Source organism: Botryllus schlosseri, chromosome 8 (genome assembly GCF_051294905.1).
Source record: "Botryllus schlosseri isolate E-star chromosome 8, Bs_hap1, whole genome shotgun sequence".
In the NCBI taxonomy this organism is placed as follows: Eukaryota; Metazoa; Chordata; class Ascidiacea; order Stolidobranchia; family Styelidae; genus Botryllus; species Botryllus schlosseri.
The window spans coordinates 16,763,401-16,790,735 of record NC_137243.1 but is presented as its reverse complement, the minus strand read 5'-3'; the positions used below and the strand labels follow the sequence as shown (position 1 = coordinate 16,790,735).

General features: G+C 41.2%; 1 protein-coding gene across 2 annotated transcripts; it reads left to right on the top strand.

Annotated features, from left to right (window-relative positions):
* The first annotated feature begins 5,331 nt into the window (after positions 1–5,331).
* Positions 5,332–27,119, top strand: LOC145445095 (uncharacterized). 2 transcript variants are annotated; one of them, XM_080323226.1, is made up of 9 exons: positions 5,332–6,495; positions 6,706–6,748; positions 10,275–10,439; positions 10,506–10,601; positions 13,837–13,914; positions 13,978–14,501; positions 19,130–19,226; positions 19,282–19,378; positions 26,641–27,119. In XM_080323226.1, exons 1-9 carry the CDS (start codon positions 6,481–6,483, stop codon positions 26,969–26,971), a joined length of 1,446 nt encoding a protein of 481 aa, XP_080179352.1. In that variant the 5' UTR covers positions 5,332–6,480; the 3' UTR covers positions 26,972–27,119. The 2 variants fall into 2 exon arrangements, with proteins under 2 accessions (XP_080179352.1, XP_080179351.1); XM_080323225.1 differs by having other exon boundaries at positions 5,340–6,495; positions 13,837–14,501.
* Positions 27,120–27,335: the final 216 nt, after the last annotated feature.

The following is a 27,335-nucleotide window of genomic DNA, read 5'->3' as shown; positions in this document are numbered from 1 at the left end:
ACAGTCGTCTTTTCAAGGAACTGTGCAAGGAGATGGGGCAAAAATATGAGGCATTACTGTACCACACAGAGGTGCGATGGCTATCTCGTGGCAAAGTGATCACCCGTTTGTTTGAACTTCGTGAGGCTGTTGAGATTTTCTTGATAGAAAAGAAGTCGGGCTTGGCCGAATACTTTTCAGACCCCCATTGGATTGCCCAGCTTGGCTACCTGGCCGATATTTTTGTTGAGTTGAACAAAGGGAATCTGTCAATTCAAGGCAAGTGTGTGACTGTGATCCACTCGAAAGAAGCTGTAGCAGCATTTATCGCGAAGATGAAGTTGTGGATTAAGCGGGTCAACAGAGGTGTACTGGCACAGTTTCCAACGCTCGACATGTATCTCGAAGGCCTGGAGACAGAGAATGAACCCGACTTCACAGAGGCGTTGAAAGGGAACATAGCTGACCACTTGGGACAGCTAGTCGAGAAAATGGAAGAATATTTTCCGGATTTGGACACCACTAACATGGGATGGCTAACTGAACCGTTCAGGTGTCTTGACAGCCAAGTGGACGACGATGACTTTCCCGCCAAGGAGGAATTCATCGCCCTCAGAATGAGTGAGGCCTTGAAAATTGATTTCAAAGAAAAGAATTTGGATGCATTCTGGATAGAAAGACTTCAGGATGCACCAACATTGGCCACACGGGCATTGAATGTTCTCATCTCCTTTTCGACATCATATCGTTGCGAACAAGGATTTTCGACCATTGTAGGGTTGAAAACCAAAAAGCGGAATCGCCTGGATGTCGAAAACGACGCAAGAATTGCCCTCAGTACAACCAAACCCAGAATTGCAAAGCTAGTGGTAGATATGCAAGCTCAACCTTCGCACTGATTGAATATTATCTTTGTCATTCCACGACAGTTGTCTTGGTGTTTGCTATCCCTTGCTTGCATTTGTTCCTTGGCAACGAACGTCTGCAGCCTTTTTCCACTGATAAACCAATTTATTTCTCTTTCAAACTTGATGTCGCTTTTTCTCAGGTCGGTCTCTCCCTCAGGTAAAACTCCCATCCTGGACTGGACGATCGTTTTTGAGTGTTTAGTGATGAAACGTGGTTTTGATGGAAGAGGGGGGTAAAAACCTGTCTGGAAAGTCTGGTTTTGGGTAACGGGGAGAAAAAGGTTGGGAACCACTGCGCTATATGTATATGTAGTCAGCTGATGATGCTTATTCAACCAGTCAATGAAATTCATACGAAGACACGTGACGTCACGAGGTTCACGCTCGTGTTCACACAAAACCTTTCAACAAGGTTCGCGTTCACGCAAACCTTAACCTTTCAGAGGTTCACACCATCCCTACAACAGCCCGTAATACATTGGATGCAGATTGATGACCGGTGCGAACCGAAAACTGACGGAAAATCTATTAAAATTTGAGAATGGCAACAGAGCTTTTTCACAATGTAGCGTAGGTAGACCTGTCCGTTAATCAGCACCGTAACAGCCGCACCCCAAACCCCTCAATTGGGGGGTGCCGAGCTCGAAGGGGGCCCAAAATTATTTCGTGAATTAGCATAAATCATAGAGTATTATTTGAAAATTTTAGCAATTTTTTCAAAATTTTTTCGCGCTGGGCGCGAATTCAAGTAGCCTTTTATCTATATTATTGGGTATTGGGTCATTACCGCGCCACCACCCACCAAGACATACAATCAAGTTTTAGGCCATATAACATGAGACTCCAAGAAGTGTCGCAGAACGATCGGCAGCGAGAAAACCTTGGCCGAAAAGGTCTATGCCCATATGCAGACCGAAGACTTCATTATATATACAAAATACTTATAGGTTAAAATGTCCATAGGCTCCTAAATGACTGACGCCGAATGTTCCTGTCTTTGCAATCTGAACCTCACAAGACAAATACCATCCTGCCGGGAAAAATTTTATGCCGTGAACAAATACCAATTTGAAATCATGTGCGTCTCGTAGTTTAGAAGCCTACGTTTGGACGATTCTATATTTTTTGATATAGCAGACTGGAAGTCACGAAATAACATCATGTAACGAAGTCAAATTGATGATTGAACTTTACAATAAGTGAAAAAGGACATATATTTGAAGATTAAATTTGTAGCAAAGAATATCTTTGAATTTTAAATTTTTTCCATATTTGGACCAGTGTCGAAAATTGATGTTAGTTTGTGCGGGACATTTTTTTCGATTTGAACAAAATAATTATAATTTTATTAATTTATAATAAAATGTTCATCAATTCCTGCTACAGGCAAATTTTTTTTTTTTTTAGTCATAACCCTGGTGTAGGTGTGTGCCTGCAAATTGGAATTGATTTCTGCGCATATTCGTTTCTCTAGCAAGGCTATGCCAGTGTGATTAATCGGGAAATGCAGCAATACTGTTTAAACACCGATATGATGAGAAAAATTGTCGCGACGAAAGCTACTGGATACGGTGCCAAATTCAAAACCCATTCGTGGCGATACTGATTAGAATACGCGCTTTCTCGTTTGCAATCATCCATCTTTTTTGTTGTCTACTTGATACATTCGTACTCCGAAATTGTCGCACAAAGTCATTTTTCAGTGTTCCTTTCGTTATTAACGTGCAGTAGGCGATGCCATGCCATTGTCAAATATTGATGCACACGAGATTCTGGGTGGCACAAATTCTGATTTTATTCGATTCGTTTGAACAGGGAACCTTCTATATTCCGATAAACTTGTTTGCTGGATGTACTCGTATCGAGAGCAACAATATCGAACATTAAACCATTGGGCATTTGGTGGACAGTGAATTTCTATTGATAAGATCGCGTCATGCGCCCGGAAGTGGAATTAGTTCTAGCCCACGGGAAGCCAACCTGCGGCTGTAGAAGGAAATATGTGCACTGTGCAGCCGTCAGCACGTAATTCGATTAGTATGTGTTGGCGGCCTTCGACATGCAAATTGAATTTACGAATTGACCGATGTAGTCCCAAAATGCTTCGCGAACGTAAATCGGCAAATATACCAATACCGCGAAAATCGCTGTTTAATCTGCAAACAATTGACGCGATGCGAGCTAATCAACGCGAAGCCAGAAACCGCAAGAGGCAATTACTGATTGGCTGCGCGATTTCGCGTTTGTAATCATCATTATTGTCTGCTTGAAACCTCGTGTGCGATAGTTGTCGTGTGTTACTTGTGAACTTGCCAGGCCAGTGTCTAATTTATTTCGTTACTCACACCTCACACGGCGCATTGCGCGTGAATAACATTGATGCAGCTCAAAATTCTCAGTGACGTAAATTCTGATTTTTGTTCGATGCATTCCGTCGGACGGACTAGTAGCGCAGTTACATTTTCGAATGATCGTACTTTTTTAAGATTCCATTTAATAACTCGACTGCTTGGTTTGATATTTATAAGTGCAGGGCCAGTATTAAAATATCATACGAATGGTTTAACGCCGCACGTACTCCAGCGGCATGTAGTAAAGTGCGTTTTAGTACGACGATGACGTCATCGATATGGCACAATTATGACGTCACAAGATTCGCCACCCCGTAAAAAAATAAAAGTCGGCGCCTATGCTTGGAAACACAAAGTAGTGCGCGTGTTAGATTCGTCCCCTATGTAGGATTGTAGGTGCAGCTAGGTAACACTCATTCATATATTCGGTCACATTTCATTCATAATAAGATGTTCACAGTAATCCAAAAAGTGAAAAGTTGAAGATGAATGCTTGACTTTCCATAAAGATTCGACTATTGTTGTTGGATTATTGTTTCGACGGCAGACGTCACCATGCATGTTTGAATTGTCATATAACGAATACGTTGCAGCAATTTAAAGCACCACGGACCGAGCATCTTAATTATAGGCACAATTTATAAAATTACGAGCTGCTAAATAAAGCAACCGAAGTAATATAATATTTAAGACAACAGCAATTTACGTTATTGTCGTTTTCACGAAAGAACGTAAACAAAGCAGGTTTTGGATAATAATAACACAGGAAACCATTTGCTGAAGCGTGTTTAAAGGTAAAATGGTTATGATGATGTCAGCATTGTGTGTCCTGAAGTTGAATTCAAATCTGGTTGATTTCTTGACGAATCAATATGTGATTAGCTGTATATAAATGTATTATCCCCGTGTCCTTGGTTACTATATAGTTACATAAACAGGTAGGATATTGGCGGGGCCTACGATATCACAGGTCCCGGTATTGGGTTATAATCTCAATTAGTGCGGCCCTCAAATGCATTGAGTAGATGAATGCCACCCTATAAGTAACAGATTTACTCACCCCTGGGCTGCTAATGCAATTGACCAATATATTCATATTGAAATATACTCGAATATTTCTGCTGATCATGATGTCCAGGGGTAATCGTCAGCAATTATTACAGAATTGAAATGAATATTGTGTATGAAAAACCGTACCACCAATAATGATGTCACCGGCAGGAATTATTGAAATTTGATATTATTGCATTTTGCATATTTCTGCAGAGTATGTTGGAATCATTAGAATTAATACTAGATTCAGATTGCTGTACTCGAATCATTGGGCTCGGCCATAGTCATGAACGGATGTACCACTGGCTACTCCAGATATAGGAGCAAAATGATAACGTGAAGTGTCTTCGGAGCTTGTAGAAATTGATCATTACTTCGTACACGCATGAATACATGAAAAGCTAGGCAATAAAACCTTCTTTATGAGCATGAAATCAAATTCAAAGAAGCTCCCTCGCATTGCAGATGAAATATGGGTCATCCTCATCTCCGATCATAAAGATATATTGGCCACAAATTTTATACCATGGGTTATCAAACTGACGACTCAGACTCTACCAGAGGCGCTTCTAGACGCAAATTATCGAATCAAGCTGACCACAGGGTTAGGAAAGAACAAGATCGGATCGCTCTTGAGATTTATAGAATCAGGGAAGATGGAAATATCTGCTGCACACAACGTCAGACAATGCCTTTGGTGCGCCTGGACATTTCTGCTTCGCTGTATCTGGCGTTTGAAGGGAAGAGAGAAGTAAATCAAAACCGGACCTAAAGCGAATTCATCATTGTGTTTTTAAATTTTTCGATGAACCGACATGATTAACAATGATGCAACGGGCAACTCAAGTGCTGGAATGATGATTAAAATGATCGCAAACGAATTATTAAATTACCTATGCCTGAGGCTTTTAAATTGCGTCGCAAAATTGTGGAATTTTCCCGTGTTTTCACCATTTCGATCACAACCTTGTATTTGCGGTGTAATGGGAATATTCATTGAATTTGCGGCAGCGATCAGTTGAGCGCAATCAGTTGCAGGTTAGGGTCGCGGGTATAAGGCTTGACAAACACTAAGTTGATTCAGAGTCGATGTGACGTCATAACACTAAGACAGACTTGAGGTGTTCAAATGTAAAGATTGACAGTTACACTTGAAGTTGAATTAGTTCCAACATACTGATGCTAATAAGTAGGACTGGGCACAATGATTCGAGTACTCCAATCTGAATCGAGTATCAATTTTGATGATTCGAGTCGAGTAGTAAAAGACGATTTTTTTGAGTACTGAAATTATACGCTTCTCACCACTGAAAGTCAATTTATCAGCGACAATTGTAGTTTCGACGCTATATTCACTGTTGAAGCCTTGAATCCCTGGTTGGCGGTATCGTAGCATATGAAACATAAGGTACAAAACTACGAAGGTTTCTGGACGAAGCACATTTCCGATGTCATGATAATGCCACATCATTGTCACCAAGTGTAATGAAATCGGTATGGTCGAAAAAAATACCAAAGTATCTTTTATGAGATGGATCACTGGCATTTTATTCTTTGTGGTGGCATAAACGGTACATATTTGAACTTTGACGTATTGCATTCTCTTATGACGTCATAATGAGTGATACTCGATTACTCGACTCGACGCGAAGTATATTATGTGATTCGGAATCGAATCACTCTGGTACTTGATTTTTCCCAGCCCTACTAATAAGCCGTAAGCGATCTGACACAATACCACCAGCCCGCCATGATTACATCAGGGGAATATAGTTTCTATGAATGTGGGTTGCCACATCTTTTGAATGATATGCTTCAAGGTTGCCGCAGTCTAATACTATTTTTGCCACGATAATTCATAAAATAATCGGGGTCAACCGTTTTCATACAATAAAATAGCGTCTCTGACTACACCACTAAACTGGAATGATAAAAATTCATAACAGATTTGGATTCGAGTCATCGAATCGCTGTGCTCAGCCCTGAGTGCGAGTACTGTGAGGAGAAAGGCTTCGCTAACGATTACGAACTTGCTTGAGAGGGCCCATTATTTCCGCGACCTATCATTCCATCCAACGTAATCAGGATCGGTAATCACTTGGAAATGAGCGATTTATTCCGCTGTTGATTAGGAACGGCAGATCATACGTATTCGGTTCGTCCTCAAAGCGACAAATAGTGCGGGAAACATGTCGGGCATCGAGGTAAGATCGAAGGGAACGTCGTCACATTACGCCCCGAAAAACCAGTATCGAATGTAATGTATACTCGAGATCGAATCATCTTGTCTAATTTTCCTAAACTAAATTAGGAGTTCGCGTTTATCACGACCTCTTGACGATTCTGCACGAGTAGATATAGCAACAGTAAAAAGTACGAGTATATTTTAATCCAAGTTCCGAATCATTTGACAGGCACAGCGCGACAGAATCGCGGCCGTCAACAACTCACAGAGAGGTGAGTAGGCCTATATCCTTCATACGGCATACGGCATACGGCATTTATTGTTATCTATACTATGTTTTATTATACTAAAATTAGTACTTGTTTCAGCCGTTCCTTAGAACCTACCCATTTGTTGTTGTATGTGGGGTTAATAGTGCTTCACTATACTATGGTTTTGTGCACCAGACTACTTCGAAAATGATATATCTGCAAAAATTAGATTAATCGGGTGACTAATACGACTTCAATAACAGGCTGAATTGTATATGCACTGGATAAAAGGGCCCGTACTGTCATGTCGACATGGTTTCGTCTAGCCACACTCTCAGAATATTGTCTCTGGGAAGCATACTGGGCAAACCTACCCGTTTCGTGAACGAGGTAGAATCGGGTCAAATCTACTTGAGAATGATAATTTCGTCACATTCAGTTGCTCATGTAGTATTCATTGGCTGGGAAGAATTGAAAGCTAATACATTTACCTATTGGCCGCTGGTAAACTTCAGTAACGAGTAACTGCAAATTATTTTCCGACGGAATTCTGGTAAATTGACTTGACAGGTAATATCACATATCACATATTAACAAGTTGGATTACAACCAACGCCCAATTACGGATAATTTTATTGTAGAATCAAGTCTTACATCGATGTCTGATTATCATGGCCAGAACATAGTCGTGGACCGCTGAATGCTCACCTTGTGGGATATAGGCGGGCATTTTATTTTGGGAATTTCGAGAACCAGCTGCCAAATGTGCATAAATGACAATTTTAAACTACCAAAAATAGGGCTTCTTGAAATTATAGATTTTTATGAAAGTTTTAGATAGAAATGGTAATAAGTATTAAAATGATTCTGCCTGAAGCGAAAAAACAAGAATGAAACCCTAAAAATTTGTAAATTGAGATCCGTGAACCCCTCGCAAGGCAGCGGTTAACCGCCCAAGGGATAATACAAATGAAAGTCTTAGGGTCGAGCCCAAAAAATCGAGTACTGAAATATGAATGTATGGTGTACTGTGGATTGATCAATCCAGGTAGTAGATCAGTGGTTCTCAAACTTTTTTCTACACTACCCCCTTTATGGTAGTGAAAAATATCCCGCCCCCTTATCATCATATCCCAAATGCAACCAGAATGCTGGCGATCCCAACGGATAGTTTGTTGGCATGGAAGGCTATGAGTGTTGATGATGGAATTCTCAAATATGAAATGAGGACTATACACAGAGCAATAAGCATGAATCGGAGGTAAATTGCGCAGAGCGCGAGTTTTTTCCAGTTGACCGTAGCTTCGCGCCCCTTCAGATTCTTTCACGCCCCCCCCCCCAGTTTGAGAACCACTATAGTAGATGATATCCAGCGATTAGGAAGAAGAGGATCCTTGCCCGCAGCAGCAAGGGTTTAGTTGGTCATCAGCATATTTTGGAGTCCGTTAACGAGAGTCGTAATTTTTAGGTGAAGCTCAATGACTATGAATTTTCCTGCTGTCACCCCTCGTGCATTTTGTTACCTGATGTGGCCGACATGCGCAACCCTGCTCCGTTTTACTTAATGCGTATATATAACTCCATTTGCTTTAAACTTGTTAATGAAAATATCAGCATATGGTGCAATCACTGATAGACGGAATCTCGTTGGAAAATAGGGATAGTTTCATCAATGAACATTTTGAACAATTGAACATACACACATACTGCAAAATGCCTCGATCGCATAGACGAAACCTTCATCAATGGAGGCCTACAAACATTTAGTCTTTTACGTTTTTTTTTCTTTGCCGGTTGGATAATTTTTTATATTATATTGAATAATAAAGCCACTCTTGATTTCTAACAGTTGGTAAGCGAGTTAAGGGCTGAGATCCAAACGTGTCAGCAACGATTTTGAATTGTAATCATAAGTGGAGTTGTGACCTGTGTGAATGCAGGTAATTATGCACTCATATCGGATCGACTTTTTGGATTATGTATTGCAGAAGGAGTCGATTTAGTATTGGTTGAATGGACACTCCAACACCGTTTTCAATTGCGTGGCAAGATAGCGCAGTGGTATAATCCGCAGCTGCAGCACCAATGGGCTGCTTGTTCGAATCCGACAGAGCTCGACTGCAGAATTCCTACCCAAGTGTTGGTGGTTTATCTATATGCTCCTCCTCGCCATATCTTCCGTGTAAGTGGTGTCCGATAAAAGCCTATAAGTCGGCAGCATGGAATAAAAATGAAGAAACTTAGCCAGGTGTGAACGACCACAGTTGTCGACAAACACCACGATTACCGCGAACGAAACCGTTGTGAATTCGGTTTTTTACTCTCGCTGTTTTATGATACTCACTAATTCGAGTATACATATATGAATTCATGGCGATGCCAAAACTGCCCAAAATAAAATCCTAAAAATGATAAAAATAACACTGACTGGTTATAGGTAATGCGAGCGCCTAAGGAAGAATCTTGACTGTCTTCGACGTATGGTTGGTTAAATATGTAATCCGGTAACCTTGCTATCCCGGGAACTTATTTGCGTTCGACAGTTAATGCAGTTCTTAGGTCAGCAGACATGAATCAGTTGTTTCAGGAATTCATGGTGTTTCGACTATGGTCATTTACACCATAGGCACTAGGCAGATATTTCTTATTAAGATTGCTGATTCGACGACTTGTAACACAGCCACTTTCGTTCTATGCTTTTTGGGCTTTTAAGACACCTCTTCTGCTGATCACATGGCGAGGAGCCATAAATCAGTATTAATGGCGACAATTCATAGATCCCTTATCAGATATGTGCAATGTACATTTAATTGTTGAAATACCGAATGGATTCAATCACGATGCAGTGATAGCGAGAGCCGTGTCCTTTATAGCTGATTCTTTAGGACTGTGGAGAGAGAAACAAGTCTTTAATGAAGATAATCTTGCCCGACACACATGGCCCGAGAAAGCGAGAAGCACAACACAGTTAACGACCGTCACTGTCAAGTGACCCCGCTGCGATGTCACGCTAGGATATGTACTATTAGCAAGGTTATGTGACGTCATGACCCCCAAAAATACGCTGCGTTACCGAACTATCTAGTTGACGTTAAACCAACTAGTAACTATACTGTTTTGTGTCGTTCTAGTTGGGATTTCGAAAAGTCAGTAGTTCTAGTTCTATTGGTTACTACGCATTTAAAAATAATAATGATTAGTCGCCGAACTATACTTAAAAACAGGTGTAGACGTTTGGCGTGAATCGTGATACCGGGGCTCTGTTGCTTAATGTTCTTCCAGCCGGTGCTAGCCTTAGAGTCGTCACTACTCACAGTCAGCCCATTACAACTTTGTGCTGATGTTCATGTGGAACGATTATCCGCTTACACTAAAATAAACATTTGAAAGTTGCTAGAATCTTGATTTTTAAAGGTCGTTAGTTCTAGTTGCTAGTTTTAAGAAGTGAATAGTTCTAGTTCTGGTTACGCATTATGAAAATCCAGTAGCTTGTACAAGTATGATTGCGGTGGAAGTGGTGATCCCTGGAAATCGACTGTTCTTACAGACGTCGCCAAACATTCGTGGCTGCATCGAAACGAAAGCAAGCTGATTATTGTGGTGCTTTTCCTTTTCTTCGCGCTGATCGCCGCCATTGCTGCCGGATCGATTCTCAGCCAAGCGACATCCGAGGACGAGACGAGATTGTACGCAGTATCGACAACCGTCACTGGTGAGCGATCTTGCGCCGCCAAAACTACACTCAAGTTCGCCATCACTCTCGTTCTCTTGTCGTCAGTTAGCGAGCCGATTGTGACGACACAGCGGATATCGAACGAAAGTTCCCGCCTTCGAGACCGTTCGCGCCTTTTAACGCCTCCGCCAAATATCACAGGTGAGTCTTCATATAAACCAGGGGTATTAAACTCAACCTGGGCCGCGGGCCGGATTCAAACCATCTGATCGCTCGCGGGCGTTCAGGTCAAATCAGGGAACCTATGACTCGCGAGCCATATATGGCTCTTTTGCTGATATGGTATGGCTCTTTGACAAATTCTTGACAAATTCGTATCTTATTCATCAATTTGCTAATTCTTTTTGTAAATTTTGATAACGATCGAATTCACTATGCTTTGTATAGTAGCGCAGACAAGTCTTTCTTGAGTAAAAAAGTGGCACATCCCGAAGATTATAGAGGGGCTCGAAACTCCCGGGCCATACCCCATCGAAACCCAAAATCTTAAAATTTATGTCAAATATTGCCAGCTGATGATTGCTTGTTAAACAGTCCAATATATTAGATTTTTTCTATAATGGTGAAAACAACTTCACTTTTTTTTTGGGGGGGGTAATCATCTCAGAAATCTACTCCGTCGAGTGCAATAATTTGTAAGGTTTCTATAATTTGTATAGTTGCAAAATCAAAGTTGCTATTGGCAGGCAACCAAGAACCATGCAATGTCATAATTCGCTTAACCTTACACCTAGTTACAAATCAACTTATAAATATATATATTCATCCAAAATCCCGGTTGTTAAATAGCTTGCTCGCACTGCCATAAAATGTAAGATTGTAGAGCAACGTTATGTTGGCGCTGAAGAATTTGAAAATCGAGTGGTAAGTTGACCTAATGATATGGGTTAACAATGGTATCCCCCGGTGAAGTTTTATTCCTGGCTTCGAGTAGCTAATTGAACAGTGTGTCACTGTCAATAGAACAAATAAGGTATCGCTACCCTCGCGCGCTGCACGGATTCCTTGGAAAGTCGTCCTACTGAAGAATATGCAGTTAATTCGCACGTTTACTGTTGTCTATGATTGTTGGCAACCGGCTAGATTGGTGCGGGCGTCATAGCATCACACCAGTGTTTAGGCAGAATTCATGGCTCACATTATGTATCCTTTGTGCAGTTACCTTTGATTTCATGCCTCAATGACGTCACAGATCTTGGGACGTAACAGTTGACATCGCTGTATGACTCCTCGGGAATTACAATCGAAAATTTATGGTCGATATGGCTCCATTATTGTCGAAAAAGGTTCCTGACCCATAGGTTAAAGTGCTTCGCAACCTTTTCCAGTTCGCGACCCACTTTTTCTCCAAATTTCATTGCGCGACCCATCAGAGATCCTTTCGCGACTAACATTCAAACCACTGCCCGTGGGCGCCAGTTTTAATACTGTCAGTACGTTACAGTTATCTGGTGGCACCGTACGTAAATGTTTTACCTAATTTATGATGGCATTAGGATAATGATATTGACAATTGCATATACTACTATGAATTTTGGGCGACAACAATATTTGGAGACAACCATTTAGGCGCCCAAGTCAATGGAAAATTCGGCATATATATACCAAAGGTTTTAATCCTTTTCGGCAGTTTTCTATCACTGTCGATCTTTTTGGCAGCACATTTCATGGAGTCGCATGTTGGCCGAACTTCATATGTCTTGGTATGTCGTGGCCCGGTAATGACCGGCACCCAAAGGTCTCTTTCTATCAATTATGCGTATTATTAAGCGTGAAGAAAATTTCAAAGAAGTTCAATAATTCTCTAAACAAATACTCCATAATATCTGTTGATTCATGAGATAATTTTGGCCCCTTTTCGAGCTCGATGCAGCGATTGGGGGAGGGGTGCGGCAGTTAAGGTCCTACATATATAGCAGATGAGTACAGACGTGAAAGGCTTATCTAGGATCCTGGTCATCCGATCTGATTAAGCGGTGTTTTGAAATAGTCCTGAAGTACATCGTGCTCCAAGTGGGCGGATTCGCAATTATAATAAAGAATATCGGCCTGGTGTAAATGACCAATGTAGTATAAAACACCACGAATACCACAAACAACAACAGATTAGAAAGCGCGTATTTAATCAGCAATTCGTCTCTTACGTTGAATACAAAGGGGTTATGAGGAGCCTGCGTTACGGCAATTGTTTGCTGCTTATAACGACAAATCGGACTGGATTGTTGCATTTCCCGATCAACGTTCGCAAAAACTGTGATGGAAAGAATGAATTTCAATCTCACGTATACAGAGCTCCAATCAATATGACTGTGACGAGAATCTGGCTCACGAATTATTGTGAGTTCATTATTGTAACATGTGGCGCTTATGGGCGCAAAACAATTTGATTTGGAGGAGAACGTGCACTTACTCTTCTAATCTTGAGAATATAAAGTGTTTGGAATGTTTGGAAAATTGACTACGAAATTGAAACATTTAAAAGGTCTTCGCGACTCACCTGATATAGCTTCGCGACCCACCGGTAGAGAAGCATTGGGTTAAATAATTCTAAAATGTTAACACTAAATCTATACATCCTTGTTTTTCGCTTGAATACTTTATATTTATCAAGTCCATACACACAGCAGTACATTACACTATATTACTTATGATATGGAATATTTTCTTGCAACACATTTATTCGCAAAAAATACGATGATTGACGGATTTAATACAGTAGCCTAATAAGCCGCTAAAACAATGAGTGGATCTAGCGAGTAGCGACGATAAAGTTGCTATGCCTCCTTTCCTTCAGTCGTGATGCCGTGTTGGTCCTACGTATGCGTTGTGACGTACACAAGATATACATATAGTCGTATACGCGGACGTTGGAATTTGGTTCATTATTATGAAATGACAATTCCAGTTTCTCTGAAGGCTTGCTACCTATTGAGTCAGAGCGTACGAGGGTAGGTACTTTGAATATTTTCTTTGAACAGCTATTATATTCGCGCCAACATGCATACAACGTTTCCCATTGGCAATTTCGCTTCTGTGGATATTAAGATTTTGGTGCATTTTTCAATTAAAGTATGAGCTTTTTAGCCTTGACGGAATTTGGTGTCAATGTCACCGACTTGTTCTAATGGTGACAACAGTTCGACCACAACACTGTCGTAGGATGGTATTGGTAATAATGTGGCGTATGGACATTGGACACGTTCTCAATTTGGTGACTTGCTGACTTCGATTGAAGTATTTCTCACGTTTGTTAGAAATATGCTCGAAAATACAAGCATTTTGCAATATACTCATAATTGCTTCACGGTCCGTATGTTTGACATGCCTGCTGTAAACAGAGGGCGATTATGACCATGACGTGGTGGATCTTTCGCAGATTTGTCATTGGTCACTCCGAGAATGCAAGAAACGGAAATGACGACGGCAAACACTGCATCGATGACGTCAACGGCAAGTAAAAGGACGAGTCCTACCGATAACTTCACTCAATCACGGGTTGAGTCGCTTTCGACAACAGTATCGCAAACTGACAGAACTGTGACGTCACACGTGCTGTCCCTAGTGCACTACAACGCAACAACGAGCGAGCAATCTCATATTCTCCCCCAAGAGCCGGACACCTTCACAAAGCTGCCAGGAAGCGAATCGACTCAGTCACGAGTTGAGTCGCCTTCGACATCAGTATCGCAGTCTGACAGAACGGTGATGTCACGCGTGCTGCCCCAAGTGCGCCACAACGCAACTACGAGCGAGCAACGCCTAAATCCCACACAAATGCCTGGCAGCTTCACAAAACTACCCTGCAGCAAATCGACTCAGACACGAGTTTCTGCCGACATCAATCGAACCACAATCGCTGTTGGCGAGACGCAACAAACCCAGTCACGTGATGACACTGGTCACGTGACAGATTGCCAGAACGTTTCTCTCTCGGCCGCCAAATCCATACACAAGTCAGGTGGAGTTTTCGATGTTCGTGTCGACGGTTTGGGGGTGATTGAAATCTATTGTGACCTGACAACGGACGACCGACGCTGGAATGTGAGTGTTGCATTACAATGCTCGATCCTTGGCCATTTTCTCCGCACTAAAGTCTTGGGGAACAGAGTGTGTATAATAATACCCGATAGGACACAAAAACAGTCCCTACTAGGGCTGGGCAAAATCGAGTACCTAAGTGATTCGATTCTGAATCACGTAATATGCTTCGAGTCGAGTCGAGTAATCGAGTATCACCCATAATGACGTCATAACGGAATGTAATACATTAAAATTCAAATATGCACCGTTTATGCCACCGCAAAGAATATATTGCCTGTTATCCATCTCATAAATGATACTTTGGTATTTTTCAGACCATACCGATTTCATTCCACTTGGTGACAATGTTGTGGGATAATCATGTCTTCCGAAATGTGCTATGTCCAGTAACCTTCGTAGCTTTGTACTATACTTTTCGTTTGCTACGATACCGCCGATCAGGGTTTCAAGGCCTCAACAGTGAAAATTGGTATCGATACTATAAATCTCGTTGATGAGGTAACTTTCAGTGGCGAGAAGCGTATTATCTTAGTACTCGAAAAATCGTCGTTTACTACTCGACTCGAATCATTAAAATTAATACTCGATTCAGATTCGAGTACTCGAATCATTATGCCCAGCCCTAGTCCCTACCTCAGAATTATACCGATTCGAGCAAAACATATTAATCCAAATGATTCTTGACAAACTAGAATAAGCACGAATGGAGTAGCCTACGAAGGAACGTATGTACTTCACATAGGAACGCTGGAAGGCATACGCCTGTAAGCACGTAGGATTCATTACCATGCCTTAAACCACAAATCAATCACAGCCGTCTCTTCCGCGAAGTAGTCAAAAGAAGCAAAGTAGCGATTAAATATATACAGAGAAAGAAAACGCCAATTTATAATGATGATTGGCTCTAATTGGAGTAGGCTAAATCAGTAGGTTCCAAATGGGCGACATTGCTCCTGGAGGCGTTTGCGACCTCGAATGGGGCGCTAGCTACAAATTGGGCGATTGAGTGGCGCTGAGAGTAAACGTGGGCGCTTTGGAATATGGGAAACCGTTTGGGAAATCCGTAAATGAATAGCTCCTTCTGTGCAACAAAGTCTGATATATGAATACGTGGTCACGTCGTTTGCGGTCGCATCAGATGCGTTCAATCGAAAATCGTAACTAACGCTCCATGCGGTTGTTCATTGTATAGGAATCAGGGCTGTGGAGTCGGAGTCGGGGTAATTTTCGCTTGATGGAGTCGGAGTCATGAAAACTATAATAGCTGGAGTCGGAGTCGGAGTCGGAGTCGCGGGGAAAATACTGACTGGAGTCGGAGTAGGAGTTTGTGAGAATGACCCTGACTTCGACTCCGACTCCGACTCCAACTTCTGTATCATGAAAACATTTGCTTTCAAAGAATTTTCAATAGAATTTTTATGTACCACCAATCACTATTATTAATAACCATATAGATGAGGTGCGGCCAGTCCTTGGCACGCAGGCCAAATTTGGCACACAAGAAGGCTAGGTGTGGCCTGCGAGGTAATTCCCGAAATTATTTATGACATCAGGTAAAATTGCAAGGCCAACCAAAATTTGATTAGCATGACTGCGAAATTAGATGATGACTAAAACAACAGTTCTGACCAGGGCTGTGGAGTCGGTAAATTTTGCCACCGACTCCGGCTCCGACTCCGACTCCACACATTTTCAATATACCGACTCCGACTCCTGAGTCTTTAAACGTACCGACTCCGACTCCGACTCCAGGGTCTTTAAACGTACCGACTCCGACTCCGACTCCCGACTCCGACTCCAGCATTATTACCAATTTACTTCGACAATTATATGCCACATCGTCGGTTGAATGACTATCATACAAACATTAAACATATGCAAACGGTGACATGCTAAATTGTTTCATTGTGGAACAGCTCGAATTATCCACTATGCAATTTACATGAAAGAAAGACTTGCTAAATATCCTTCCTTTTTCAAGTTTTTATAACATGGACTCTCTAATATACTGAAATGTATGAATCATTCAAATATGGCAGATGTCCAATCCTGTATAATAAAAATGTAGATAAAAAATCCAAGTGTAGTTCTTGTGTATGATTCAGCAACTAATAAAGAGATTGAACTTACTAATTTTGCCATTGCACACTATCCTAATTACAAGCACACACACTCTTACTACTAACAGTTATTGGTCATAAATGGAATTTAGTTAAGTAGTCAAAGCCTATGTCCAGTCTACATGTACTTTAATCAAGTATTCAAGGATTGGGACTTGCAGTCTTTCTTAATCATTTATTCGACCCAAACAGCTAAGCTACACTACACATATTTTAAATTTTGTCCAGTGGGAAGCACCCTTTGGTCATATTTACATCATTTTTACAATTTTACAAAACCAGCCGATGCATTTGCTCTGTCACAGTATCATGGTATAATTCCAAAAATTGCATCAATTTTGACTGCATCGCCAAAACGCATATTGCGATTTTCTTCCCCTCTGCAACTGACTTGTGATTTGCAAGTAATGTCCAATTTTATCTATATCAGCGGTGGGCAACTTTTTCGGCCAAAGGGACACATGAGATATACGAACCATTGCGCGGGCAACTGGAATGTTGATAGCCTTTTTTAGTCGTCCGATAGGAGCGAACCGAATTAGGTAACATTGCAAACAAGACTTATATTGATACGCTCTAAAATTGATAACAATATATGTCATGCAACTGTGCAGTGCGTAATGAAGGTCTGGTCGCGCAAGGCGCGAAATTTTTTTGCAAGATAATGACTGAATTATATCAATAAATATGTTGATAACATACATTGGGGGTCGCATCTGTATACCACTGGGCTCATTTGGCAAGGACAGGATTATTCGACGTTTAGACATAGCAAAATCGACGGTATCAGTGAACATGAACATGCCTCTATCATTTTGTGCAAATGTTTTGTCGACGATCTCGCTGCGAGTGCAACATATTTATTGATATAATTCAGTCATTATCTTGCAAAAAAATTTCGCGCTTCGCGCGACCAGGGCCTTGTTGCGCACTGCACAGTTGCATGACATATTGTTATCAATTTTAGAACATATTAATATAAGTCTTGTTTGCAATGTTGCCTAATTCGGTTCGCTCCTATAGGATATCGGACGACTAAAAAAAGGTTATCAACATTCCAGTTGCCCGCGCAATGATTCGTAAATCTCATGTGTCCCTTTGGCCGAAAAATTTGCCCACCCCTGATATAGATAAAATTAGACATGATTTGCAAATTGCAACTCAGTTGCACTGGGGAAGAAAATCGCAATATGCGTTTTCGCGATGCAGTCAAAATTGATGCAGTTTTTGGAATTATACCATGATACTGTTACCGAGCAAATGCATCGGCTGGTTTTGTAAAATTGTAAAAATGATGTAAATATGACCAAACGATGCTTCCCACTTGACAAAATTAAAAATATTTCTAGTGTAGCTTAGCTGTTTGGGTCGAACAAATGATTAAGAAAGACTACAAGTCCCAATCCTTGAATACTTGATTAAGTACATGTAGACTAGACATAGGCTTGTAGTGCTTGTAATCAGTATAGTGTGCAATGACGAAATTAGTAAGTTCAATCTCTTTATTAGTTGCTGACTCATACACAAGAGCTACACTTGGATTTTTATCTACATTTTTATTGTACAGGATTGGACATCTGCCATATTTGAATGATTCATACATTTCAGGATATTAGTGGATATTAGTCCATGTTATAAAAACTTGAAAAAGGAAGGATATTTAGCAAATCTTTCTTTCATGTTAATTGCATAGTGGATAATTCGAGCTGTGCCACAATGAAACAATTTAGCATGCCACCGTTAATCATTTGTTTGGATATGTTTAATGGTTGTATGATAGTCATTCAACCGACAATGTGGCATATAATTTTCGAAGTAAATTGGTAATAATGTTGGAGTCGGAGTCGGGAGTCGGAGTCGGTACGTTTAAAGACCCAGGAGTCGGAGTCGGAGTCGGTACGTTTATAGACTCAGGAGTCGGAGTCGGAGTCGTTATATTGAAAGTGTGTGGAGTCGGAGCCGGAGTCGGTGGTAAAATTTACCGACTCCACAGCCCTGATAGGAATATTGAGTTTTTATATTCTAACTAAGCAGACAATCAATCAATCAACGAATATAATTGACTAATTATTCAGTGGCACTAAACGAGTGCAAGTTATGAGCATACTTCAATCTCATTTACGATGAGGACGATAATGTTTTTAGCGCAACTAGAACCACAACGAAGTACAATGATTTGGAAGAGAAAGTGCTGGTTGAGAGCCACTGGTAATGTGACTGTGCACGTGTAATGAACCAAAACGTTTGGGTCAGGAATAGGAGTTTAGGGAGGCGTCGATACCTGATTTGTGGCCCAGGGACGCATTGTGTAAAATAAAGTTTGGAAAACACTAGATTAAATTGAAACACACAAATAAGAAAATTCTGTTCAGTCGCTAAAACCCGGTGAGATGTTCGATCGACACCCCGAGAACGGGATTTTCAAATTATGAAGTATATGTTCTCTTTTCGTGTATCAATTTTAGTGTATGAATACACACACTTTTCTCTAAGAGTCTATGCACGCAGGTTTTCCAACGGAGGCTGGACGGCTCCGTCGATTTCTATCAGAGTTGGAAAGAATACGTGAACGGTTTTGGAGATGTGAGCAAGGAATTTTGGCTCGGTAAGTGGCACCCGGCACACTATGGCGAACGCGAGATCGATCTTCTCACGTTCAGGTTTGGAGGCCGTTCATCGAATGACCAGCGTTGGTACGTACGCGCTCAGGATAGATATGGTCGACGGCGCGAGGAATCGATATTTTGCGGAATACAGGTTGGAGCACGTTAGAAATCATCACGACTCGACAATTTTAGTCATGCTTATCACATTGTGTGGTATACGGAGTATATCTACTTTTTCTCAGTATTCTAGTGCAGTAGTTCTTAGCCTTTTTTCTTCCAGCGCCCCTTTGTGAAATTTTCGTGGGCTGGCGCACCATCCCCACTCTCAAAGGCGATATAGAACCACGTTTCCAGATTTTGATGATGCAAGAAAAAATCCCCACTTCGGAACATTTTGTCGGGAAAACCGTCATCTAGTGTGATAGAATTTTTGTTAAGGGAGACTTTGCAAATCTGAATTTAACATGAAGTATAGTAACCACTATATATATTTTTGAAATACTAAACACTTCGTCGGGAGATTTTGGAGAAATCTTATATTACAACTTTTAATCATTTTTTCATGCAACTTTTTGCAACTTTTTCGATTTTTCAAGCAACTTTTTGCAACTTTTTTCGATGTTTCATGCAACTAACTTTCAACTGAAAATATTTGGCACTATATGTAAATAGATCGCTTGATTATTTCATTGTCATTAAAAGTTGAGGTCCTTTCTGATTTGACGTACATACAGGCCACACCGCCGAAAATTATATCTTCACTGGGTTAATTTTTTCAGGCTATTGATTCTGTTGAAATCGTCATCATTGAATTTTGCCACAATGCCTTCGATACGGAACGATTGGAGTATCTCATACCCTAATAATTTCAAGGAGCTTGTCCATAAATTCAGGGCTTTGGAGCCGGAGCCGGAGCCCGGATCCGGAGCCCCGGAGCCGTGCATTTTTACCGGAGCCGGAGCCGGAGCGGGAGCTCTACATAAAATTCAGCCGGAGCCGGAGCCGGAGCTGGAGCCAGTTATTTGAGGGGTAGCTCCGGCTCCTACGTATTTTACAAGATGATATATATGCAACAACCATATCTGCTGAGTTCACATAATTCAACAGCAGACCTTCACGAAATTCAGAATTTTTTCCTCTTTGGCGCTACCTTTTCCGACTAACCATGTTCCTGAGGATTTAACAGCAGAGCAGTCATATGTTCAATGTTCAATTTTCATACATGAATGCCGAACCTCAGTATGCGAAATATGCCTATGAATATTGTGGGTATTCGGCATACCCACAATTTCATCATCAGCATAACCTTTTTGGTATACGGTTCGAAAATAATGATCACTATGTATTACGCGAAATGAGAGAGAGAGAGGATAAAAACGTGATTTCGTTGCACATGTCGATATGACGAGCACGAGTCGAGAAATTCCATCTCATCGTTAGGAATCGGATGAGCAAATACTCGTTCTTTTGTGATAGTTCTTGAATCGGGACGCGAAATTGGACAGTGTTATTGAGTATGCAATTATGCATGCTAATTGGAATTCATTACTGCGCATCATCGTCATTCACTCCAGTAAGGATTTTCGAGCGTAAGTAGGGGATGCCAGAAGAGTATAGCCCAAAACCCCATGGTATTTTATGTTGGAGACAAATTACTGATTTGATACGCGATTTGTAATCATCTGTTTCGTAAATTCATTCTTGATGTCTGCTTGATACTCCAGTATTCCCGGATTATCGCGCACTGTGACTTGTAAATGTGCAATGTGCCTGCTGCATGGTTTAATTCGTTATGGGCATGGCGCAATGTGCATGGCGCAATGTGCATGGCACAGTGTTTAATTCGATTACTCGATTCGTTTCAACGGGAAAATATTATATTTCGATAAACTTGATCGACACCGGATGGACAGGTAACGAGTGCTCCAATATCGAACGCCAAACCATTGGCCATTTGGTACGAATCGAATTTCTATTGATCACGTCGTTATATCCGCCCATATTGCTCTTACTATAGTTACAGTTGAATAATAATCGCACATTAAAAGATTGAATTGAACTGTATGGCTTAATGTTAACGAGTACAGTGCCAGTGTTAAAACGCCGCATCAGAATTTGAATGCTGTACAACAGCAATGGCACGGAGTAAAGTGCGTTCTAGTGCAACTATGATGTTATCGACTATTGACAAGTATTCATTATGTCGTCACAAGCCGGCACGGCGGCACCCATGTCTTCATGCATCCGATGTTACTGACGGCTGACAGACTCTAGAATACTATAGATAACTAACCTACGGGTAAATTGGTAGTCTATATAGACCAGGGGTGGCCAACCTTTTCGGCTAAAGGGCCACATAAAATTGACGAACGAGTGCGATGCCCACTAGCCGCCCCAGGCGCGTAAAATTTTCAAAGTTAATATTATCATGACTTGGATATATTGCGGGTCGACTGTATACCGCCCGCTGGGCTCAGTTTGCAAGGGCAGGACTATTCGGCATCTGGAAATATCGATATCGAAGATTTCCGCTAATATATGACAATCATCTTGTGCCTACATTTCATCGTCGACGATTTTTCTGCGAGCGCAAACGCGAAAAGAATTTCTCTCGTAATTGCGAATATAGTTGGACTCAATCGGCTAAATAAGGCGTTTTTTCATTTTCCGGTGGAGGTAGGCTACAAAGAAAGACATCGTGTGAAAATTAAACACGCAATGCGTGAAGAAAAATTTTACTACGTCTTTAGTTTATTGCAGTGGTTCTCAACCTTTTTGACCCGCGGACTCATCTCAAGCTCGCCAGTATATCCGCGGACTCAAGCTATATATTACCGAAAAACAGTTTATTTTTTATTTCTATCCAAGAGAGTGTAATACGGTATCAACAAAAAGACAAGCACTGTTTTTCACTCAACCCACGCTCAATGGGAGCCTTGTCTTTGATCTCGCTTGACAAGGCTATTGAATTCCGGCATTGTGTTTGTCAATGTAGGCCTACATCTGATGTCATCTTCCGGTTGAAGTCTATTGCTAAACTTCTTTTGCTCATCGTCAGAGTTGAAAAGCCAGATTCACACAGGTAGGTGATGTGGTCGGAAATAGCAAAAGAGCTGTTGCAGCTTGCTAGCAAAGACCTGAGAGATTATGCTCCATCGTCTGCACATTTGGCTAAAATTGAGTCAAGGAAGCTTTCGTAAACCTGTCTTTCCACATCTGTCTGTCGGCTTTGCAATTCAAGCAACTGTTCAGTAATGCAGTCCACATCTCGAGTTCTACTTATAATAGACAACTATAGATTGTTTCTGTGATTAGCACATGTCCCTACCATTTGTCATTTTCGAAATAGTCTGTAAGTGAACAAGTCGCCATAATCAATTACCAGCACGCAGCGTATATCCCGCCGGAAACCTGTGCATTGTGCCTACGTGCAGGACCGTAACAGCACTTCGTCAGCCCCCCTCAATAACAAAACGTTGGTCCTGGGCCCCACAGGGCGATAAACCTAACTTCTGGCGGGCTTTACACCCAGACCCCCTTCCGATACCTTTTAACGCTACTGCTCAGCTAAATTTTTGTACCGTTCATTTGATCGCTTTATTTCGAATAAACCGCGCGAAGCGCGAAAATATTCCCTAATTCATGATTGAATCGGTCAACATGATCGGGAATTGCATATATATAGCTGTAAATTTTTTATGCTATCCCTGCTCATGCATTCAGATTTATCGGCCGAGCTGAGTGAGGCGTTTCGGAAAATGATATAATGATATTATTTTTCTAAAAAGTTGCATAAGTTTTCAAAAAAGACCCTATAATTTATGTTAATTCACGAATAGTTTTGGCCCCCCTTCGAGCTCCCCCCTAAATTATGGGGGTTTGGGGTACGGCAGTTACGGTCCTGCATACGTGTGTAGAAAGAGCTGTCCCAGGGGTTTATACCTGGCATATTCGGTATGTGAATTGTGAATAGTGAATACGCAGCATTAAATTACGAGTCCATTCCTACTAAATTCAAGTCAATCCGACCAAAATTGTAGAGTTTATGACCGTGATAGAGTTGCTTATGACAATTTTAGCAATAGGCTACCTCGAACATAAATGTAGGGCATTTTGAAAAATTCCAGTTGGCCATAATAGGGGTTTTATACCAGGCGTGATTGGTATCAAACCAGGATGATGCGACAGATGTGCAAAGCATACCCGTTTTGCCTGTGATACTTGCAACCAACTGGTTTGCCCAAGACACAGAAAATCTCAGGAGAAGCAATAATGCTTGGAATGCTGATCAATTTGTAGTGGTGCTATTTCGTTGTTCTTGCGTTTGAAATATACGTGGCCAAACATCGCTTATTGGGGTATCTCTAATATTGCTTTCAAAACTACATTCACTGCAGTATAATTTATTAACTTGCAGGGATTTCGTATGCCCCTTATCGGCACAATAAGAAGCATATAGAAAGAGATTCAAACGAAATCCATGTTGGCAAAATTTGACGTTACAATGCAATGATAAAAAGGAACAGTAGCTGGCCAAAGTCAGCTGTACCGGTACTGCGGTAGTCATAACAACGGGATAATAGAGAATCAAATTATACAATACTCGGAAGACGCTACACAGACGATCAGCTGAATATATTATTGGAATGTTTAAAGATTGTATACAAACTCTTTATCCTTTTTATGGTGCCCTTAATTCCCCGAATAGTCACCGAGGTAATAAATTCTACTGCAATGAATATTGTTCCGAAAGCACTATTCAAGTTGAGTGCCGCCAGTCACATATTTGAGGTATCTATGCATTTTTTATGAAAGCTATTAAGGTTACTAACATTTCAAAATAAGTATTTTGCGAATCATGCAGCCTAATCTCAAATCGGAATTTGACGAAACCGGACCAGAACGGGGCTCATTCACTTTCGGACCAAAAAGCTATTTTCTCCGTAAGGCTGCAATGACTTTGGTCCGAAAGTGAGCGAGCCCCGTAGGTCTGTCAATTACATGTTTCGAAATCATATCCGAAGTGGAAGAAAACGTTGAAGATTTTGACGTTTCCGTGGATTTTCGACTTCTCAATCTAAAACTAAGTCCGTACACCCCTAAATTAGGATCCATGATCGTTTCGTAAGGTTTTGTCGATATAAAATTACCTAAAATAATAAATTCACCATGAGAATGGCGTCTTTTCATTGAAAAACACGAGGAAATACAAGTTTGACAATCTGTCAACGTGTGTGCCAATTAAGTTACTTAAAATTCCTGGGTTCGCGGACTCACCCAGGACCTTCCGCGGACTCAAATGAGTCCGCGGACTCGGGGTTGAGAAACACTGGTTTATTGTAATGTACGACGATTTACCCAAATTGTGACTGGACCCTGGATCTGCCAATGCGTCGGAACTGATATTTTAAGTCATCAACATCCCGAGTGTCGCGGCCAGACTAATCATATTTTTGGTTGGCCTTGCAAGTTTACAATTTGAGCAATTCAATTTCGATAATATAATGGGAAATTAGCTCGCGGGCTACTCAATACCTTCTCGCGGGCCACATATGACCCGCAGGCCGCGGGTTGCCCGCCCGTGATATAGACGGACACCTTCGTTCGTTTTCAGAGCCGGAGCCGGAGCTGGAGCCGGAGCAGTGGTATTAATGTGGCTCCGGAGCTGGAGCCGGAACTACTGTATGATAGAAGAAAGCTCCGGAGCCGGAGCTGGAGCAATGCAAATTTACGGCTGCTCCAAAGCCCTGCATAAATTTAACTTTTTAGTGCAACTCTTGTGAAAATTAAATCCATATCGCCACGTTTGGGAAAAATAAGTGCAGCTTTCCACGGATTTGACTGCAACAAAAACTTGCCCTAGTCATTAGTCATTGCTAAGATACTTCTTGCAATTGCAAAGCGGCCACCTCCAAAGATTTGCATATAGCTGAGTCGTAATGAAATTACGTACTAGGGGCACTGGCATTTGACCCATTCACACTTGAAACTTATGTTACTAAATCCAATGATCACTTTTTTCGGCATTAACTCATATTTTCTAAATTCGTATGGGGAAAAATACATTAAAGTTTGAGTGGTGATAGTTTGATCTGTCTACTGAATAGGCTAATATTGGTGTGATGTACCGAATGTGCATCATTTTATTTGAATGGGCTACATTTTTGTCGTAGTTACTGATCAGCGGGGGTAATAGTATCTCTGCATTCTCTTAGTGCTCAAGCAGAATATATCTACTTGCAATACTTACTCAAGTAGCTATGTTTTGTGATGACTTCCACCTCCACATGAACAGTTGGTTAGGACAAATTAATCACTTTTTACATTGTATTTTGTAGGGTATAGGCAGTAGTTTTGGGATAGGTTTGCATATATTCTATAAGTGAAATCGCCATTTAAACTGGGCGGTGTACGTCATGTATCAGCGTAACTGTATATATTCCCGAAGACTCTACCTATCCGTACTGTCATTATTTATTTTGCGTCAGCCGCGATGTAACATATTGCCGTTTCGCCAGAAGTCACATTCGATTAACTGCAAAAAGTATGCGAGCCGTCGACCAATAATGCTTTTCGAAGCTATACTTACTTAGGTACTTTTTATACCTTTATTTCAGGTGATACCAACTTTTTGGCTTGTGGCACACCAGAAAAGTTATAAAACTCTCACACTTGGGCCGACAAAATATGCTTTAGAAAATATCGTTTTTTTTATTACATGAACAGAACATATACAATAGAAAATACGTTGAATATATCACAAACTTACCCGCATTTTATAATGCACATCCCTTGGTTTTAAAAAGAATTTTTGGATATGGCGAAAACCACTTGCGTTGAAACATAATCAACAATAACAACCCGTATTTTGTCATTAACTCCAAGCAGTGTCTCTGGTTTACAGCTTTTAATTTCACTCAAAAAAGAAAACCATATCCACTTAGCCATGAAGATGCAAATTTTAATCCAATAATGATTGCTTTTGCACCGAATAGAATTTGCTAGCAGACAGCTCAAAATCACCCAATTTCTTTTGAAGAAATAGCTTTAAATTATCGTAAATCAATTGGCTGCTCTTCTGCGGGAAGATTGGTTGATTTATTAGGATGCCATATCTGATTTCATTGCCACTTGAGCTTATTTATCGGCTATTGAAAAAGTTAAGAGCGGATACCAGTCTTCAGGCCTCTTAAAAATATCTATACGGTTCTCCAAAATTCCAAAAACGTTTGCGGCACACCTGAGAATCTATGAGGGCACACAGTTTGGGAATCACTGCAAATTTTCTACTCCCACTTGAAGCAGTTTTGATATGTGTGTGGGGTAGCTAGTTGTACTAGTAATAAGAGTAGAAATGCATGCCCCTTCTATCTGAGTAGCTGACTACTTTGCCCATCTTTGTTTACCACACAGCAAGTTCGAGGTCGGTCCAGGCTCGCAGAAGTACCGTCTCCACGTCGGCGGTTACCACGGCAACGTGTCTGACGCGTTGACGAACCCGAGAAAACCTTGGAACAACGCGAACGGTCAACAGTTTTCCACGAAGGACTCGGACAACGACAGCAACCCGGAGGGGAACTGCGCATCCAAGTGGCGGGGAGGTTGGTGGTACAATAGATGCATGGACGCGAACCCGAATGGTTCGATGGACAAAAGGACCGAATCAAACCAAATGATTTGGTGGCAGAGACCGCGATGGATCGATTTGAGATTCACGGAACTCAAGTTCAGGCGAATGGATTGAAAGCGTTGTATGGATTTTCCGCGATAATAACCGGATTCAATATTCTTTCCGGATTTCAGATCCAAATACTGAATTTATTTCGAATCGCAGTCAACTTTCAATCCGTATTCGGATATGACTGAAATTTAATTAAAAAGTCTCATAGAAATTGCCATGTGTTAGAAATCCCATGTCCAAGTCTAAATCCAAATCCAGCTTTAAAAAATGGTAAATCCACATCCAATCCTAACCCGGCCAAAATTCTCAAATCTCTGATAAATCCGGCACTTCGCGATCATTGTGACGTATGACGAAAAGTCGTCAGAAGCAGCGAAGCGAATCGTCGGAAGTCGCTGCTTTTAGAAGCATTGGCGTGACCGTGCGA

Coding starts and splice junctions, on each gene's coding strand:
- LOC145445095 (XM_080323225.1), top strand. Junction 10,602..13,836: donor GCCTCCGCCAAATATCACAG/GTGAGTCTTCAT, acceptor GATCTTTCGCAG/ATTTGTCATTGGTCACTCCG. Junction 19,227..19,281: donor GAGCAAGGAATTTTGGCTCG/GTAAGTGGCACC, acceptor TCTCACGTTCAG/GTTTGGAGGCCGTTCATCGA.